This window comes from Sparus aurata, chromosome 8 (assembly GCF_900880675.1).
Source record: "Sparus aurata chromosome 8, fSpaAur1.1, whole genome shotgun sequence".
Taxonomy (NCBI): Eukaryota; Metazoa; Chordata; class Actinopteri; order Spariformes; family Sparidae; genus Sparus; species Sparus aurata.
In genome coordinates, this window is record NC_044194.1 from 27,635,893 (window position 1) to 27,657,494 (window position 21,602).

The 21,602-nt window shown below is 38.9% G+C and overlaps 1 protein-coding gene across 1 annotated transcript in view; it reads right to left on the reverse strand.

The window, feature by feature from the left end:
- Positions 1–21,602, reverse strand: part of cpne2 (copine II) — a 49,850-nt gene that overhangs the window by 4,263 nt on the left and 23,985 nt on the right. The window contains exons 11-15 of the mRNA XM_030424534.1: positions 13,611–13,744; positions 12,805–12,859; positions 12,272–12,323; positions 8,247–8,380; positions 504–740 (exon numbers count right to left, since the gene is read on the reverse strand). Of these exons, the coding sequence (XP_030280394.1) occupies positions 504–740; positions 8,247–8,380; positions 12,272–12,323; positions 12,805–12,859; positions 13,611–13,744 (612 nt within the window). The remainder of the gene's footprint in view (positions 1–503; positions 741–8,246; positions 8,381–12,271; positions 12,324–12,804; positions 12,860–13,610; positions 13,745–21,602) is intronic.

The following is a 21,602-nucleotide window of genomic DNA, read 5'->3' on the forward strand; positions in this document are numbered from 1 at the left end:
TTTATATCTCTTAATTTCTATTGATAGAATTGTCAGAGAGTACTGCTGTGCTATTGAAGCATCTTTTGAAGCAATGCGGGATAGTTCGCCTATCAAACTGCAAAAGAACCAAATAATGATCAGTGAATGTCCACACAGCTGCTGTAACTGCTGTATTCAGTATGTTTTTAGGATTGCACAACCCAAACAAGAGAACAAGGATACCTACAACTCAGACTCTTGTCAGCACTTTTTCTGTGTTTGTATATTTTAAGCACTGTATAGTACACTTACAATTATGTTCTTGCTAAACTTGGTTTTGCTACAACGCAGAATTCAAAAGCAAATCAAAATAATTGGAAGTCACAAACTTACCAACCTTACTGGCACCAATCTAAATTCTAATTGGTTTGTACCATTTAGTACTTAGTCCAGTTTCGTTTAACTTTCTGTTTTTGAGTGCATGCAGGTTCCATATCATCCCCATGGTTGTCATTTTTGAACAGCCTGAGACCAATACTCACATTACGGAAATCTCTGAAAGGGACGAACTGCACGATGTCTCGAACAGCCTCCTCTCCTGTGCTGGACCTCAAAACGCTGGCATCTCCGTCTAAGAACTCCATAGCAGCAAAGTCTGCGTTGCCCACACCAATGATGATGATGGACATGGGAAGCTTTGACGCCTGTACAATGGCATCACGCGTCTCGTCCATGTCGCTGATGACACCGTCTGTAATAATGAGGAGTGTGAAGTACTGCTGCAGATGGGAAGGGTGATGGTAGAAGGGAAGAGATGGGAAGAGGGAATGAGGGGAAGTAGGGAGAGAAGACACAAACGGAAATGAGTAATCACATTTTTATGTCATGTTATTGCTAAATCTGGAATCTCTGTTGAGTTACCTGAAGGACATCCACATCAACAAAAAAAGACACATGTCATGTTGAGGAAACAGAGAGGGTTTAATACTATTACTACAAAGACAGAGACTACAGGGAAATGAAAAAGACAGCAATTGGACATTTAAGAGATTGATAGTGAAGACAGGAGCCGGACAACACTGCATCGGGGAGAGGAAAATAGAATACAGAATGAAAGCTTTTCTGCACTACAGCAAGTTGGGCTCCATTCACATGGCAGAGCACACCATCTGCTCCTGGGAACAAAAAACAGGAAGAGATTAAAAAAAAAGGAAAGGAAGAACAGTTTGGTGAATCAGGAGGGAAAGGGCATAGACTTTGGCATTGACTGAGATATCCTGCAGTACGTTGTAATTGATTTGTTTTCCTGTTTTTTTTGTTTTTTTTCTGTAAATTTACCTACAAACTAAATAACAACCCTGAATAGGGAGGACCATAATGAATGCTTTAGAAGTACTAGTGGTGAAGTATCGGATGACAAAGAAAATTTGCTTTTGTATAATTTTAAGAAAAGGGGGAATTTACACTAGGCACTCATACTGTCTTGTCTTGTCTTTATTTACAAAAAACATACAAATGATAAATAAAGCACTTTCAGGGCTCCATGTTCTGTCAATGAAATATACTTACCTACATGCTAACACTACATTAGGAGGTTGGGGTGCTGGAGGGTATGATGTAATCATTGAGTAAGCTGTGTCCTGTCATAATGCAGGCGCTTCATACCCAACCAATTTTCAACCAACGTTTTGGGTCAATGCCGATACTGATATAAGGGAATAAAAAATACCAATGTAAATATGTCTACATATCAGCCGATATACACACATTTATCACAATGATTGCTCAAATGTGATTATCAAATACTTGACAGTTATCTGATGGACTAAATTGACTAGTAAAATTCACTGGGAATGTATGAATGATAAACTACCCCAAGCATTTTTTTTTTTGCATTATAATCTCTAAAAATTATATTTATATAAATAACATATTGGACAACATATACGCTGATACCGATATATCTGTGAAGCCGTTATTAAGCGAAAATATCAGCCAATTGATGTATTAGTTCCAGCTCAAATGAATATGATTGGATGTTAGCAGCCACATAGCTGTTATGACCATTGTAGAGCATTCTGCAAACAGGTGATGTCAGTCAGTAAAGGTATGAATCTTTACTGGCTTAATTATCAGATTTCATTACAATTCACGTGTCAATGATTATCGAGATATCTTAATGCATCCCAATGTTTGGCATCTTCAGTTTTTATTGTCGCTGCACGCGTAGCTCACTGCTACTTTAAAGTCATTCAAATTCTCATTTAATATAGAAAGTCCTTTCAATAGTCAGACTAAAACAGTCTATAATATATAGCTGCAACTTTTCGATACTCGTATTTGTGTGAGCCACCTCAGAGAACAGACATGACAAAAACAAACTATAAATCAGTGTGCAGTGCACTAAAAGTGTGGTGTAATCTACAGAAACATCATTTTCACATAGCAGCTTTCAAACACTTGAATGTGGCATGAACATGACTCTCAGAGTTGGCCAGCAAAGTTAACCGCTGCTCCTCACTTGTTGCTGATTGGCCGGGCCTGCTGTATTCTTAATAGCTGCTTCACGTGAAAACTGCTAATATGGGTCATAATTGTTGTAAGGCAGAAGTTTCACGCAGTCTGGTTCAAGCTTCCCAGCTTGCACATAAAGTCGACCATGTGCCCGGACGTCCGCTTTCAAAAACCGGGTACATTTTTTTATCACACACTGCTGATCTCTGCCTCCCTCCGCAATATCTCCTCAGCCGTAACTGCAGAATCTCCCACATCAGCATCGTGGTGCATCTTAGAATCAAAGATTTCCCAATCAGCCCACATGTGTGACTTCAGACGAACCTCAACCAAACCAAAACACTTCAATACAGTAATAAACACAAGGGTCAGGTAATATGTTGAAATCATATTGTGATCATGATCACCAGTTATATGTGGTTATTGTTTTGGATATTGTGATATGGCAAAACATATATTGCCATAAAACTGGTTAGAGTGAATTTGAAATCTGACTGAGATCTGTGATAAATATATATAAAATGGTTAATTTAGTTATAAAAGAGCACATTAATGAAGTACTATTGAGGAGATTTAAAAATTAAGAAATATATCATGAATCGCAGTATAGCCTACAAATAATATTAATTTATTATTACGATATATTTAAAGGCCTAATCGCTCAGCCCTTATAGACACTTAAGCTATAAGGAATTGACCATTTATAGCAAATGGTTATACAGTCACATTTGAAAGAAAAAAGGCTCTGCTGTTTCTGAGTTCTCATGAAGCCATATGTTGTTGAACTTGCCTTGTGATGTAAGGCAGATCATACACAGGCACACTGACACACACACAACCCAAGGAACGTGCATCTCTCCCGTGTACTAGAATGTGATTGGTTATCCTATGATAAGAACAGACAATGTGAAGACAAGACACACACTGACTTTACTCGGAACAAAATCGCACTTCCATGCTACACACACACACACACACACACACACATGCAGGGAGGGCTCTGAAGCCTGTCTCTTTAATGTGCTAACAGCAGCGCTCATTAGAGAATCATTATCACACAGACAGACAGGGTCGCTCACACGGTGGGGCATGCACAAACTGCACTAGCCTGCAGCCTGTGAATGTGTGTGTGTGTGTGTGTGTGTGTGTCAGTAGCAGGAGTGTGTTCGTACACAGTCACAGAGTCTGGTCGCAGGTTCTCTCATTATCTGAGGAACAAGAACACTGAGCACAGAGCAGCAGCCGATTTGTGCAGCCTACAACCTACCCACCCACTTACCCCAACACACACCGACACCAGTCTAACCGGTACCCCAGTATGTGGTCCACACACACATCTGCTGCGGCTGTCACATCTCATTGTCTGTTACTCCTTTCCATGTTCCACCCCTGTTTGAACTCACTGTAATATCAAACAAGAAAAGGGTCTGCAATCATTTCCTTACAGAAACAAAAGGCTTGTGACACACAACACACACATGTACGATCCTTTGTGTATTTCTCTCATGTATTTGTTCTCTGCAGGGTGACAGGGTACAATTAGGGACAAAAAGCACTGTGGGAGCATAATGATACCCAGCTACTGCACTCGCTTCAGATTTAGGCAGGAGATATGCCACTGGATACATACGAGACGGGGACATGAAGGATTTGTTGAAAGTTTGAGCCTCAGAGGTACTGTCATTCCTAGAGCTGCACAACATGGTCAAAAAAAACATACTGCAATTATTTTTGACAGATATAGTGATTGCAATATGATTCAGGATTAGTAGAAATGATAATTTTTTTGTCATAATTTTCACTGAAAAACTACTGACATCTTCACAATGTGACATTTGTTGGGGTCTAAACCAAACAAACATGTTTTCTTGCATCTGGAGAACAATATTTATAGGACAGAACATCTCTGCAGCACTACTGTGCTTCATTATGATGCTTATTTGTCACCTTTTGTTTTACCTTTATCAAAAAAATGCAGCTTCTTGCCATTTGGATTACGCACTTACCCACACTGCAATTCATTTTTTTTTTCAGCTTAGTCTTTGAGTCCTGTGTTTGTTCCAATGCTCTTCTTGTTTAAGGTTCAGTGAAGTCACTGATAGTCATCCAGGGAGAGGCTTCCTTCAGCTGCGCAATGAGCTATTTATCAAAAGATTGTTTTGTTGGTGATGGAGTGGCTACTTCTGTTCATTTTACACTGCTAGCTCTGAGTTTGTTGTGATTTAGCTGTGCTTTAAATAATCTCTTAGCAGCCAAGCCAAACATTGCTCATTTGAGACTTCTGTATAGCCAAGCTGAAAAGAGCCCATATTTTCATGCAAATAAAGAAAACCAGATGTGAAAGCCAGATATTTAGTGTATTAGCCCAACACCAGCTTGACTGTGTTGTGTGGGGGCTGCAAGTGAGGGCTATGATTAGACAAGCACAAAAAGGTATAAAAAGAACATTCCTCATTAAGAAATACTTGGAACATTTAATGAATGGTCCTTAGATTTAGACCGGCAACAGCAGTGGTCTTGGTCTCTAACAATGTGCAGTTGGATGGCACCTGTCAGTCCTTTCTAAGCTGTGGCAGGTTGGTGTAAAGAAACACACTATACTACTAAAGCCTTGTATTAACGTAATCATTGTGAGAGAGGAGCTAATGATTGCTTTTAAAGTCATAACAGTTATAACAGCATAACAGTGTTTTTTCTTTCTTGACACTTTTATTGTTAATTCTTATTAACAGTGTCAGAGTCCTCCCTGATTGAGACTGTATCGCAGCTCGAGGATTACTGTATGACTTTCTAACAAGCAACGCTACTAAAATAGAAATCTGTCTTGGGTGTGAGACTCAGCCTTAGGCTTGTACTTAATTTGGATTTTATGTATTATTGCCTCAGATATAGAATCCAGTGGTTCACCAGATGGAAGTACGGTATACTGAAGTCATGGCACTAGAGGAAAAGTCAGCTGATCACCAAAGTGATTATAATTCATCCTAAGGGGGCAATAATGTGTGTGTACCAAACCTACAGCAATCCATCCAGTTGTTGGGACATTTCATTAAAAAAACAAAAACATCAACCTCATGGTGGTGCTGGAGGAAAAGTCGGGGGTCACAAGAGTTATTAAGATGCATTCTCCGAGGACCAAGTCTGTCTGTATCAAATTTCAAGACCCGGTAGTTGTCAAGATAACCAAAGCAATGGACCGACTGACCCACAGTGTCATCCCTCTGAGCCTTGCTGCCAGCATATAAGAGGACGGAGGAGAGGAGGAGAACTACAGATAAGGTGACACAGAAAAGGAGAAAATGAGATGGAGAGTGCTTCCATATCATGCTGTTAAGCCCAAAAATGTGAGAAATGCCTGGTCAGTGTCTCAGCTGAACAGAGGTGTGAGATGGAAGAGGAAAGGACAGAAGTTGTCACTCCAGTCTGTCACACTCCTCCCTGACACTCGTCAATGTGCCACGACTCAAGGCCAACAGATGCACACTGCCATGCCGAACAGAGAAGATAAATTATGAGTACAAACTGCCCCGACAGGAAGCCACTTCTGACTGCCCTCCTACTGTACGACTGGTGAGTGAATGATATTATTTAGTGGTATCTTTGTTTTTATTGATAGAATCTGCTCTATAGAATGATCACACCTTTGAGTGAGTGGGAATGTGCATTTAGGATTACAGAGACAGAGAGGACGACAGGGGGCGGCCCATTGGCTCAGAGAAAAAAATATAAATGTACTGACACAAAGACAACAGACAGCAGGAATGGAGATACAAAAGGAAATATTACTGGACAGGCTTAAGGGAAATGGTTCAGTGCTAGTGAAGTCAGACAATGGGTTTATCCTCATCATGCAGGCTGATTGGAAAGCAGAGAATAAAGTAAGTGACGTATCAGATGATGAAAGAGGATATCAGTGAAGGGATCAAGTAAACCTGAAGAGCTGTTTGATAGCACTGACAAAGGTACAGAATCGTGTGAAGAGATGAAATGAAAGAGGTAGTGGAGCATTAAACGACGTGTGAGCTGTCAAATCAATGTTCATCGAGGAGAATGGCGGTCGTCTTTGAGCAACAAGTACAGTAGGAACAGTAACACTGTGAAGAGCTTATTGGTACTTTGATGAAAATTGAAAAGAATTTGAGGAATTACATTATTTTTCCATAGTTAGACAAACTTTGTATATCTTTTCTTAAAAATCAAGACAGATTCTCATTTGAGATGAACAAATAATCAGCTCTTGGTCAAGAGATGTGTGCACACTGCTCTGTAACTATGGGTTTGATGAGGCATTTCTGAATATCTAAAAAAGCTTTGCATTTGATTGTTCTGAGCATCTGTGTTTGCTCAGTATAAAGAGCAATGGGCTGATGATATATGCACTAAACCAAAACTGTGCACTTTCAGGATGGTAAAAAATGTATATGGTCCTGAGAATTATGATGAATCTAATTTAAACTAACCTACAAAGCAAAGACCTTTATGTGTGCAGCTGTGATCTGCTATTTTCCCACTTACTTTTGAAACTGGGTAGCATTTGAGATGTAAAGTGGATTTGTTCAATGTGCTGTCTGACTGAAAGAAGTCATAGAAAATGTATGTATAATCCATTAACATATTCAGTGTCAGATATATCTCAAGAAAGACAGTTCAAGGCTCAAAGCTTCTGTTAGGGACACAATCGCACTGGAAAACTGTTATCTTCCATATATATATATATATATATATATATATATATATATATAGAGAGAGAGAGAGAGAGAGAGAGAGAGAGAGAGAGAGAGAGAGAGATATGTATATATACAGATATATTATGTGTGCCATGCTCCAGGGTTATTTACATGAGTAATGTAATGTCATATACAACGTCACTGTTGACTTAAGTTTTTAGTATGTCAGATTATTATCATCACCGCTTGGTGTTGAGACAGATTGTCACACTCTGGTCAGCCGGTAAAGCTCTGCTTCAGTGGTGCAGTATGCATTTCATTTTCAGATAAACTTACATGACACATCACTTTTTTTTTATTCCAATCAGACAACTGCATGAAGCATTTCACTCGCCAAAACACAGAGTCCACTTGCCCCTGGCAAGCAGCCAAGTACTGATGTCAAGCCCTTAACATTAAAACACATCACCTCACACTCAGCCAGAGTGCACTGTCACAGTAAATAAGCTAAGTAAGCTCATTTCTTGTTCCACACAGTCATAAACCAAGTATCTGACTGACTGAAATCTTGATCTCTTGGCACTAAAGAAAACTTGTGGGATCATCAGATTTAAAACAGTTCATCTGGAGGGGAACACGAATGACTGCACCAAATTTCGTGACAATCCATCCTACGGTTATTACCACTAATTCATATGGTATAATTACATTTTGGCAATTGAAATAGGCAGCAATTCAAATCTTGCATCATATGCAGCTGCCTTTTATAGATTTGAAAATGCTCCAAAATATGGTGCGCGGTTCCATTGCATTTGACTCTGCTAATGTGGTCGAAAATATTTCTGAAACTCATGCCAATGAATTTTCTGATGCCAGATAATGTACATAAAAAAGAAGTTCACAGTCAAGTCTTTGTATTGAACAGCCAAATCGGATTCATCTGACAAAATTCTGAGTCTGGTACAGCCCTAAGGCTGATGTCTTTGCATGTTTTACACCAGTATTATCCCTGTGTCTCTAATCTCTTCTCCATTGTACAAGTTTCACTGAAGAATAATTAACATGGCAAGGCAGATAAACAGATAAGTTGTTGTTGTCACCTACCGCTGCTTTCTCTTGCTGAAGTGCCTGGGCAGCAAAACGTGCTACATGGCTTATGATTGGAGCAAAGTTTGTTGGGCCATAGAATCGAATGTGAGGCAGACAGGCGGAGTAGGCCTGGGCAATCCCCTCCACACCTACAGAGAAAAAGGATTTAAATTTCAACACATTTTAATTTAAAGACGGGTGAGAAATGCTGCGGGCAGGCGAGAGACAGAGAGCGGAGGAGGAAAGAAGGTTTGTGATAAGGGGTAACAAAAGCTGGGTCACATATTTAAAAGAAAACTGCAATTGAGCATTTCTCCCAACTCAAATGAGAAATTTACTGAGGGCCAGAAGCTCTTGAGCACATATCACTGTTTCTCAGCTATTTTAGACTCCAATCAGCTTATTCAAACAGCCAATTTGTTCACACAAACCTCCTGTCTCAGCGATTCTCAGGTCTTTCTGTTTCTTTAAGGGAGCTGAGAAGTATTTAAAGTTTTAAAGACATTATGTATAAATGTGTATCAAATTCATGGGATCTAATAGCTGTAGTCCAAATACTACAGAATGTTGTTGTGATTTTCTTCAGTTTGGCTCTCTTGGCTAAATGTAGTTGTTTTTGTGATTTTATGTAATCTAAGCCTCACCATTGCTTAGTTCCCCTGGAATGAGTTATAATTTTTTTCCGAACATCCAAGAAGCATTAAGGACAATTTGCAACATGGCGTCATCTAGTATGCAACTAATCAAACCATCTGTAACTTGCAGTTTTTACTGAACCCAATGAAAGTCAATAGGGATCACACACACACACACACACACACACACACACACATACACACACAAACAGTGGCAGTCAACACAGTACAAGTATCTACCCATGAAATAAAACCACTGACTGTTATATTACAGTAATATTACAGGTGTAAAAACTACCTATTTAAAAAAAGAGGTAGGCATAATAAAGCTTATTTGATTTTGCAACGAATATGAATACTTTTGCATAAAAAGTTGAAAGGAAATTAAAATAATACAGTCAAAGGATCACTGTTTTTCAGCTCAGCAGCTGTATTCAGCTAGATCTCTTTTTGTGATTTTGTGATCACTTTTTGATGTAATTTTCAGTTTTTAAATATAAAAGATTCTTCGCTAGGGGAAAATTGATTCCTGGAAACATCCTGCAAGAAGTATGAGGATGAATACATGTTGCCAACTATCCCGAGGGCTTCTTGGATGTACAATAAGTACAAATTTCAATCTAATCAACTGAAAAAATAGCAACTGGTGAGGTTTCAAATACACATACAACGAACCACAAAAATTATTACATTTAGCTCTGAGGGCCAAACTTGAAAGTTTCATACCTATTCAAGTATTTGATGTACAACTATGGGATTTTGCAGGTTCCCATTAAGTTGACGATTAAAATTAAATTTTTTGAAGAAAACCTATGACATGAAATGGGAGTGCCATGGTGATTTGATACGTAATGAGCCAACTGGATAAAATAAAAAAAGTTTAAAATAAGGGTTTGACACTCAATTGCATAGCAATGGATAAGAACAAACAACCATTTGGTTCTCAAATGCATTGCTAACCCCTTGTTAGGATGGTTGCATATTGCACTGTATACAGTATACAAAGGTTTTATATAGCAGCCATAGAAGCACTTTGTGTCTGCAGTCTTCCAAATCAGATTTTTTTGTTTGGTCTTAAACATCTTTTCATTTCAGAGTGCACTGGAGGCTGTTCTGGCCTTTTTCAAGGAAAGAATGAGCTCTTTCATAGTTTGTAGAGAAGCAGTTCATCTTCTGACCTTCCAAAGAAAGGGTTGTTTGTGGAGGGAAATGTTTTAATAAAGACAAGCTGTACATCTATTCTTAAGAAGCACACATTACTTCATGTCTGACACTGGTCTTCTTCATTGGAGGGCTGAGAACAAATGATCTTATTTAGCATAACCTCTCTGCCTCTGTCAGGCTAAAATATGTGTTTCATAAAAGCATTCTGAGTGTCACAGTTGTGCTCTCAGCAGTTGGTGCTCAAGTCATTTGCATTTGTCAATAAACACATTTGCATCTTCAAATGCTAATGCTGCCTTCAGAGATCAGATTGCACCAAATTATAAAAATAAGTGCTTGCTCTGTGGTTTATGAAACATGGTGTAAGTTTTTTTTTACAAGTTTGTAAAAATTCAACTTAATATGGTGCTGAGGGAAATGAGCAAGCTGACTAGCACTCATTTTTAAAGACTTTACAGTCATGCTAGCAGATATGTGGGACTGTAGAATACTCGGAGACTACTTGTGAGAAAGCTAACATTTGTTAATTAGCACTACACAAAAGTACAGTTGAGGCAAATGGGAATGCCATTAGTTTTACAGCTATTTGGTCATAAAATAGTAATGGGAAAAAAATCCAATTTTGACACGATGATAGCTCTAGAGGGAAAACAATTTATCTTGAGGGGGACATAAATGTGTTTATTTAAATTGCAGGCAATCCATCCAATAGTTGTTGTCACATTTATCTCAAGATTAGCTGCAAACCACCTGCTGGCACGAGAGGAAAGTTTAGGATATTGCCAGAGTGATAATGATTCATCCTCTGGGAACCATGAATATCTTCAAATGTCTGTCACTCAAATTTTGCTGCAAGCCATCCAACAGTTGTCGAGACAGTAGAGACCTATCAACTGACTGACTGACTGCTTATGCAGTTGTTATGGCTAAAGACACTATTGGACACTATCCGCTAGCTTGATATTTGCTTGACACTGTTTAACGAGTTTGAAATCTCAAACTTTCTATCTTCAGCAGCCTAAACATACTTAATGCTCACATAGGAGGGACATATCATTGATGTTTGTAAAGATACTCTATGATCCAGATCATATGGTTTGTTGAAGTGCTAAGTCAAACAATATATGATTTGCTGCAGATTCTTGAAGACGTTTTGCCTCTCATCCATAAAAGCTTCTTCAGTTGTGTCACAATCAATTATCTGGATCGTTCACTGGTCGGAATTGTCAGGAGCAACTGTTTGGTGTCATAGTGTGCGCTGGTGTTCACACTGCCAATTTAGACAAACGCCCTCATTTGAGAGTGTAGGTGAAGTGTGAAGGTGTTATTTACTCAGAGTCAGCAAGACACTCACAGAGGAGTGCAGCACCTGCTGCTGTCACATGATCTAAAGATGGCATGCCTATTTTATTGGTTGTCCTGTGTTCTTGTAAAACTGAAGAATACCCTATTCTGTTTCTATTGCAGTGTTGTTTTTTTCCACTGTATCGTCCAAATATTCAAAATGGCAGCCTTCAGCCTGGATGTTTCTAGAGATAATGTAACTATAATCCACTGTCCTTTTCATTGAACTAGAAGTCTGTCTCAGTCTCTAAAGCAGTCATGGCAATCCTTTTGTTAGTGTAGTCTTATTTCAATATGTGCCTGACAGTGTCACTGTAGACATATAGCATCGTGTTTTACATTTTTATAGGGACAGAAACAGCTTAGCAACTCCTATCTTTTAATGCAGCTTGCTGGCAGAAGACAGGCCACAAAGAAGACAAAACCTGTAAGTGCAGATAAGCAACCGTGTTGTTCAGCTGATGTTATTATAAGTGGAATGGAGTTGTAAACAGAAAACAAGTCAGCATGCTGGGTGCATCAGAGCAGACAGAGGTTCAGCTGGTTCTTGATAATGGCTCAGCAAAGTCCAGTTTGTTTGTATTATTATCACAACCACTATTGCAATGGTTCATATTAATGAGAGTTTCAACAGAGATACATATTGGACAACACTGTCCTTTAGATATTTGCATATACTGTATGACCAGTAAGTAAAAAGCTATTCCAGGTCAGAAATGCCGGAAGATGTGTTTGAGATCGTTTAAGTTACCATTACATTATTTGTTCCAATGGGAAATGTCCCACTTTGTATATATTTTGGTGGATTAATTACAAAATATATATGTTAACCAAGTATAAGCTCATATACAACATATCATTTTCAAGGGCTGATGGACGGTCATCGGTGTGACTCACCTGAACAGAACGGGTTGGTGGGGTTAAAATTGATGGCAAATTCATGTGACACCTTAGGAGACACGAAACACAAAGAATAAACCAGATATTAATCCTTGACTACACTGTAAAATATTGTTGTGAACACTGTCCATTTCTCCCACACTTTCTCCCTCCCACCCTCTCCCTCTCCCTCTTTCCCTCTCTCTCTCTCCCTCTCTCTCTCTCTGTTCACCGCTTTCTCTCCTTTGTCCTTTTCATCAGCTCAGTGCCATGGCAACACAGATGGGTTGACAGTTGCGTAATCATGTGAATATGCATGTAAAATGCTTACAGTTTTATCTGTGTGTCTGCGTGTGTCTGTGTGTAATATGCATGTAGTATACAGGGCTTGCTTTAACTGTAAGTTTGCCTCCAACAACTCCCCCTTTTTCTCTCGTTGTCCTTCACACACATACATGTATCTCAAATATCTGTGTGCAGAACACATATGCACATACATGAAACAATAACAACGACATCAACACCAGCAGCACCACCCAGTATACACATACCTTCCAGTCTGGTGGGAGTTGGGCTCCAAATCCCAGAGCAGGAAACATTTTGTCGCTGAGGAGGAAACCATGACAACAGATTGGAACGTTAGTTAAACCTTTTTTTTTTCCTCCATCCAAATTCAACAAGCTGGATTTAGACAGCAGTGGGAATCCAGTTACCTGTTTAACAAGGATGTTTACAAGCAACAAACAGTGAGCTGGTAGAAAATTAACACATTATCATGAAATAGCTTCTCACTAACGAAGAAGCCCCTCTTTTTCGGAGGGTATAGTCTTTTTGACATACAGTGATTTCCATGACACTAAATAGTTGTTGAGAGAGAGGAGTTAAGTTAAATGATCTCTAGAATGACATACAAATGTATGTAGTATTGTTGGTGTTCAGTATGTTTCAGTGACACAAATTTTACTCTGAAAATCTTTCAAATATGAAATAAGTGGTTGTGTTTTGTGTGTGTCGCTTTGTACAGTGGTACTGGTATATGTTGGGATTAAGGTGGATATTAGGGTGATTTTTACATTTTAATTTTGAAAAACTGATTAACTAGTTTTGGCCAAAGCCCTTAGTGATCTTTGATGAATTAAATTAACTGTCACTTTGGTGTTTGTAGAGACAAATCATTGTCTTTCACATGTGGTCCATCTCATGCTATCAGTTAATGTGATCTTTTTCGATATGAAAAACAAACACTCAAACATCAACCCAACCTACCTCATCATTTAATGTTCTATTTGAAAATAAATGCAGATTATAACATTTGACCATCCAGCACAGCAACAACCAAGAAGCATCAGATACTTACGTATCATAGTCCTGTATGATTTGTCCCACCGCTAAAATGGCAGTGAGGTACTCGTTGCTGCCCAGTGGGTTAATGTAGTGAAGGGAGGACGGCTCTCGAGGGTTCCCATTAGATGCTGTGAAGTCTATACCGACCTATGGTGAAAGAGAAAAGGCAAACGGTAAGTTGAGAAACCTGCAATGTTGTTAAGCTTAGTGGGTTTCCTGCATGCTTGGTACAGACATTTGCTTCATAATTGTTCACATTTTCAAGAAGAACACCTTGATAACTCATTGAAAACATAAACTGACTGTTAAGGCCTAATAAGAAAACAAAATACAAGGTTCACACATGATATTTTTGTTTGTATTTCTGCCATTCGGTGACTTTACACAATGTGAAGTGCAGGTCTGAAGGGAAAAATAGATAAAATGGAGCTGCTGTTCAGTTTTGAAAACAGCCTCTGAGTTGGAGCATCTTGTTACAGAGAACGGGAGTATCAGCAATCTGATATTTAAAATGATAAACCACTCAGATGTGAGCCAATTTATATGATTTGGTGGATAATGCGATGAATTTTTTCATGTCACTGCTTTTTTGTATCTCAAAAGTTGTGCGCTGATATGTGAATAATCCTAATTAATAAAATATTTTAAACAAAAATGGTTATTTCAAAACATGAAATTCAGATTGCAAGGAATTCATTTGCATGTCGTCATTCTTGGACATACATGGTTTTCAACTGAGGACAGGTAAAAGAAATACTCTAGCACGGCCGTGTCTAAAAAAGACGTAATGGCCCTGAAGCCACAGAGGTATATTTTTAACACAGATGACCACAGGGTGACACTGTAATGACATACAGTATATACAAATATGAGCACACAGATGCTTTGAACACATGTACCCAAAGCACAAAGGCACACACACACACGGCACACACACGGGCAGAGACACACAGGCTCACATAATATGAGATTAAGAGTGACAAGCTTTTCTTCAGGCTGTGAAGAGCGGTTTGTGTGCTGACAAGAATCCGACGCAGAAACTCCACCTCCCTCCTATCAGCTTAAAGATAGTACAAACCATCTTCTTTTTTCTCTTTTTGTCTGCACTGTTATAAGACAACAATGTTCTGGTTCAATGGGGACAATGACCCAGGGAAGAGAAAATGTAGAAGAGCAAAGGTGGTGGATGTGTGAGAACAATAGATAAAATTGGGCAAATGAGGGTAGGGAGAAACAGTATGGAGCATAAAGCTCAGCAGGAGCGGTTGGAGTGACGGACGCAGAGATGCATGGTGACAGAATTAGGGTGCTGTTGGGTATTTTGTATCTGTGTGAGCATGTGTGTCCTGGAATAACGTGTGAAAAAAACCCATATAGCATACCACTCTAGGTTCAGGGCACCAAGTGAACAAATCTCTCCCCCTGTGATCACAGTTAGTTTCTGGAAATTAAAAAATGTAATGGCATAAAGGAGAGCTGATTATTTTGTCATGAACCTTTTGAGCAAAGTTAAAACTAAGGAACAGTTTGAAAGGTATAGCTTACAGTGGAAATGAATTAGTTATTACAAAGAAAATTAACAGCAACTATTTTGATAATTGATCATTTCTAACTTTTCAAGAAAAAAATGCCAAAAAGTGATTGAGCCAGGTTCATATATGGGCGTTTTTGCTGCTTTTCTATGTCTTACATTGTACTAAGTTAAATACTTTAAAGTTCAATTGGATTTTTGGACTGTTAGTCAACAAAACAAGACATTTTAATGATACCCCCTTTGTCTTGTCATGGGCAATTTTTGCTGTTTTCTTGAGATTTACAAGCAAAATGACTAACTGATGAATCGATAAAATAATATGCAGATTAACTGCTAATTGTTAGTTGCATCACTACAGTAAACAAAGGTTTATAACAATACAAGATATGTTAAACAGTAAAGTCTGTGTACAACAAAACCTAGGGATATTGTGTCAATAGTCAGTGAGCAGCCCCATTGTTAAAGGTCATTTGATCTCTACTATGTGAGCATAACATGTTTTGGTCGTGCAGAGTCTGATTAAAACTTGCAGTATGAGTAAGCACAATATGCAAGATTGATACGCACAGTGTCTTCCTTACTAACTAACGTAACTGCAAACCTTTTTGCCAGTGCAGCAGAACAGCATAATAAGTAAGGAGCTATTTTTGCTAAATCAGAAGCAACACAGACAGAGCTTCTTCATATCATTTTGCTACAACCAATGGTGGCCACAGCATAAGACAAAGTAATAGTATGTCTCCAAAATTCCACCTCCCTCTTGTGTGACCTGACAGTAAACCCCTGAAGTCTCCCTGTAGGACTACTAAGGACAAAGCCTTCTTAAACACACAACCCACCTTCTGTGAAGAGTACTCCAAACTGCAACATCTTTCCTATCAAGATGCTTTGTGCCATAGCTGTGACTATGTTCCCTCTGAAGCTATTACACCAACCACTTTCACCCCCCAGCCAACAGGCTTTCAGCTTCAAACAGCAGTCCTAGCCCTGGTTTCAGAAAGCAGGCCTGGGCATCCCTGCTCCAGGAGAGAGTCTCCAATTCTTATTGAACTGCTCATTGGGTTAGGATTTGGTCTGCTGAAAATGGTATTGATGTTTTGCCTTTACCTCAGTAGTAAGTAATATCTGAAAAAGATAAGATCTTTATGTTCATGGCCTGTGAACATCAGCACCTGTGAATATGTGTTGGTGTACACAGGTGGCTATCATGCTGAAAATCACTTGGCATACCTATATTAAAGGAAATACAAATGTAATGCAATGCAATACAAAATTAAGTTTGAGCAAATTTTGGCTCTATGGTGAGTTGGTGTGTTCCTAAGGAGCGTTTTGTGTATCAAGATAACATACAAAGTCGTTGCCAAGGACGCGTGTGGGGATGACACGGTGCTGCAGGGGGTGTGAAGCCTCTGCTCAGCTGCTGGATGAGAGAGTCAGGTGCAAAGACATTCTGGCAGAATAAACACCTGTAGTCACATCTGATTCTGCTCTGATCTGGAGCCGTTTACCTTTGGAATACCGAGCTCTTACTTTCAAATTTAAGGGATTAATAAATGGGATTATGCCCAATTTGGCTCAGTTTACAGAACAAGCCCCGCATGTACAGATGCTGTGTCCGTGCCGCAGCGGCCAATGGTTCGAATCCAATCTGTCACCCTTTGCTGCATGTCATCCCCTCTCTCTCACACCCCATTTACTGTCATAAAGCCATGACAAGGCTCCCAAAGATTTTATATATATATGTATATGTATATATATATATATATATATATATATATATATATATATATATATATGAGCTGACTGCTGTCAAGAGCTGCATTCAGAGAGAAAGCATAATGCCTGTTTATAAATATGTTAATATGGAGCTCTTTACTTTGGACACTTTGAAATACCAAATAAAATAAATTTTTATCGGCAAACGTGTTTTTGTCCATTTCCTCTCGATCAATAACAATTAACTGTGTGCATGCCTGGACTAGGTGTTACTAGAAATGTAGGAAAGTGTATTTTGCATTTTCTCTTGTCGTGTAAATCAGTGATGTTCATTTTTCAGCCCTGATATACCTTCCTATTATCTTACTGGGACCCTGAAAATATGTACACCCAAACTGACAGGTTGATTGCACAAGGTCATCCAAAAAAACTATTACCCCATTCCTCATCCAGTGCCCTCTCTAGTGACGTTATCAGCTTAATGGCAGCAAATATGATGCCAGTGGAAGATGACACCATTCTATTATTTTTCGCCCAAAGCTATTAGTAATTTTTAACACATAAGTAGACAAAACACAACATGACAAAAACATAGTTTCAACAAGCGCGTGAACAGCACTAGAATGAATAGGGGGCGACAGAGCCGCATCTCATTACTTTATATTTCGGAGCAGCAATGTGGCAGAAAATGTCTCTGGCTGCATTAAATTAGAGGGATTCCACTACCGCCAAATTACTGTCAAATCATTGAGACAGTGACATTCACATTGGAGTTTTCTCAGCTGTGCCTTATTGAGTATCAGCCAATTCTCATGCCAGGACCTCTCAGACTCATTTGCAGTTACACAGCCAGAGAGATGGATGGAGGGGAAGTTGGATGGATGAGTGTGTGTGAACATCTCCTGGAGTTATTCTCTGTCTCTCTCTGAGGTGTTCCCAGAGATAACCAGGAGCTGCTGTTCACTGCCAGACTTTTACTATGGGAACGGCTGTTTTTGGCTGATATTTGTTGTAGTGTAGTTTTGTGTGCCGTTTCCCTCATAACAACTTTTATCCAACACATAACAGCCTGTGTCTGTTTTTAAAACAAAACCATAACAATTCAGTAATTCCAAGCATCTGTTGGTGGACAGCTCGTAGTTGCTTTAGTCATAGTAATATGGCGGGACCAGGCCTGTATTGAAGCAGGGTCAAAGTGGAGAAAGGCTTTTATTCCTAATTAAAGTTTATGTGATTGTTAAAGCATTTTAAACAAGTATTGATCTTAGTGAAAAATTAGGTTTGCCATTGATGCAACAAATTTAAATAATAATCAGCACATCCTTTTATTATTTATATCATTGTAATTGTCGGTTTACATAAGAAAATTGACGACTTTTTGTTTTGTCAGATTTTCTCAAATATCGATATACAGTATATTGTACATTTCCATTGCACTTAAGCAGCCACTTATTCATGCCAATAATAACATTAGAACATAAATAATCTCTCTTCTCAATCAATAATTTAGATTCTAGTTTGTTGTTTCTTCACTGTCGTTAAACCATTGTCCCAGAAGGGCCCTGCACAGATATCAAACATTTTGCAGTGGCTCAAAAATAATAAATTCCTCTCTTACATGGTTGGAGCTTTTAATTTGGAAAAAATGGGGATAAAATTAGTTTTATTGACAGTGGCTCATAGCACTGATGAAAAAAGACAATGTAGGAGTGACTGCAATTAATTTGTGAGTGAAAACCCAACCCACACAAGCAACAGTTTAAAAAATTGTGCAACTCAATGAAATTTTTACCCCGCCCACTAAATGCCCATATCTTTCAAGCCCTACACCTACAGCTTTGTAATTCAATTTGAGTCACAAACAAAGATTATCTCAATCATTATGAGATCATGAGGGCTGTTTTTTAAAACTTTGGAAAGCTTCCCCAGAACTATAAAAGACATTATACATCAGTTTACAGTTTACAAGCTTCTTAACACTAACCTTGAAAAAAAATCAACAGAGTGCCCCTGTAAGAACCTTTTTTAGGCTCTGAATATTACTGGAGAATCTACAGCAGATGTATTAATTTATAATAATCATTGATGTGATGGTAAATATGTTGTGATAACATTGCGTGAGTAACAGTTTTACTCTCGGAAAGAACGAAAATAAAGCATTAGTGTACAAGAATGTACCATCAGCTACCATCAGGATTGGAAAGAATGAACACATCAGAATCTAATATTTCGAGTGTCACATGTCCTCACTTCACTGAATAACACGATAAAGCCCTGAGATCTGATGACATATGACAGCATTGCACACTTCAGTATGGAGCAGGCAGGAACTAAAAAAACAGATATGTGTCCTCAGTGATGTATGTTATACAAGATGCTTGTCTCTGCTCTGACTCATGTAAAGTTTGTTTTCTCCACGAATCCACAGGGACACAAGTAGTACGCTCTAAAAAGCTCTGAATGATATCAAACACAATATATGAATAACAGCGTAATTCAGCTGAATTGAGTCTTTCACCAACAGTCCATCAGCAGTAGTGGGCTGTCTCTTTGTGTTGGAGTGTGTAACAGAGAAACGCTGCTCTTGCCTTTAGCTCGCACAGCCGGGAGGAGAGACTTTCCCTTCCTGGAGATTAGGATTAGAGCTGTACTAAGTCTGATTGAACACTGCAGAACAGCTCCTACTGTGTGTGTGTGTGTGTGTGTGTGTGTGTGTGTGTGTGTGCGTGCAAAAAATGCATGCACAAGTGGCAGTGTGTATGTGAGGAGAAGATGTCATCGGTGATTGAGTGTGAGATTATGTATGCTTATGCATGTCTAAATCATTCAGAGTGCGTAAGAAGGAAAGGTGTGTGTTTGAAGATATTGTATGTGCGTTTGCACACGCTCTGAGTGCTGAGGTATGTGCAATAAAACGTCTGTATGGAGAAGATACTGTGTGTGGATTTGTGTATGCTGGTGCGTGTGTGTCACGGCCATGGTTTGGGAGTTTGCATGTAAATCGTGTGACGAGGATATCATATGTTTGTGCTCACATGTGTGTATGTAAATGAGTTTGTAAGCTGTTGAGAGGAAGTATCTGTGTTAAGACAGTATTAGGTGTGTGTGTGTGTGTGTGTGCATCAGTGACAGAGCTGCAGGTCTGTGACAAAAGGCAAAAGATTAGGAGGGAGCGGCGAGGATTTAAGAGTTCCCATTCCGCCGTAAATTTGCTCATCTCACCCCCACGAGAACCGGCAAGTGTTCAGTGAAATTCTGCTCATTATAAAACAAGCAAGCAAGGCGTTGAGAGAGGAAATCGATCAATCAATAACCAATCAAAGCACCCATTTTCCTACAAATTCTACAAATTGTGATCTTTCTATCAACACTGTATGTTGGATGTTTAAGCAACATCCAGATTCAAACTCAGAAGTGCACTCAGAAGTATTTCCACAGCTGAGAGCTGTCCAACTCTCTCAGCCTTTTCTGAGGCACTCCAATGCTGGCTAATGACTGGGGGGAGTGTTTCTTATTCACCTCATCATCCAAAAGAGAGCTGGTTGGATGTAAAGTGTCCTAATGCCCGTTAACTTAAAATCCTATCACCACTGCACTGCACTGCACGTAAAAACTCTCCACTCTGGTTTTAACTAGTCATCAAGAGCTGTCCAGAGCATAGACGAGAGGAATTAAGTGCTACATCAGCTGTTCAGCAATTAAGTGGGAGCTAAATTGCAGCTGATTAATATTATGTCCTATCTAGACCCATCTTCTATTGAAATTTGGATGCAATTAACTGTGCTAAACCCTGCCCACATTGGTCAGTCTTGGATACAGTCCATACAGTTTACAATAATAATGGAGCGGATGCACCTCTCAAAAATCTTACAGCTTTTGAAACAATGGGTCAGTGTCTTCAAACTGAGGTAAACAAAAGCAGCTTCTCATTTCTAGACAGCAAATATACATTTTGCCGAGTGAAAATAAGGTCTGTCACAAGCAGAATTCTTCAGCTGTAGCTGACTAGCTAGATAGGCTAACATTAGCTCCAAGACATTGCTCGTAGAAGGTGGCTTTTTAAGCTTTCCTGGTGACTCACTGTAAAACAAGTAAGAAGGGTCATCTTCACCAGATACCAATTCATGTACAAAATATGGAAATAAAAAAACTATATTGTACTTGTTTTGCATTGGTGAGGTTGTTAGTCCCATTCTAAAATTGACAAAGAAAAATGTTAAATCAAAATGTTACCTGTTTGGATGCTTAAGTTCCTATTTGCAAACAGTTTGTTTACACTTGGAATCTAACAATAACTGATTCATTGGCCACTTGGGAGCCACAGAAACAATTTGTGAACTTATTGTTGACAAATTTTGCTTTTAAAAGCAAGTCCAATATTCACTCTTATTTAGCTCCATTTTTGTCACTGAGTAAGTAGCCCACAGTTGGTCTTTAGAGCTTTTTCTGTGAAAACAGCTACCTCCTGCAGCTGAAAATGACACTATGAGATCGGTAAGAATGAGCAAATGCAATAATGCTCTGTGATGCTGCAGATTTGGATGATGACTCTGTATCACTTAGAGTGACATCTATCACATTGTGACAGTGTTTTCACGTTATCATTTGAAATACACCGTGACTTTAAAAATTCTAGAAGGGAAAAGGCTTTCAGGATGTACCATGTACACTCCAAATTGTGGATCCAAAGCTTGACTGACCAGCCTGCTGCTAAACTGTAATTGGATAATCACTGTTGGATCGGTCAGATGTTTT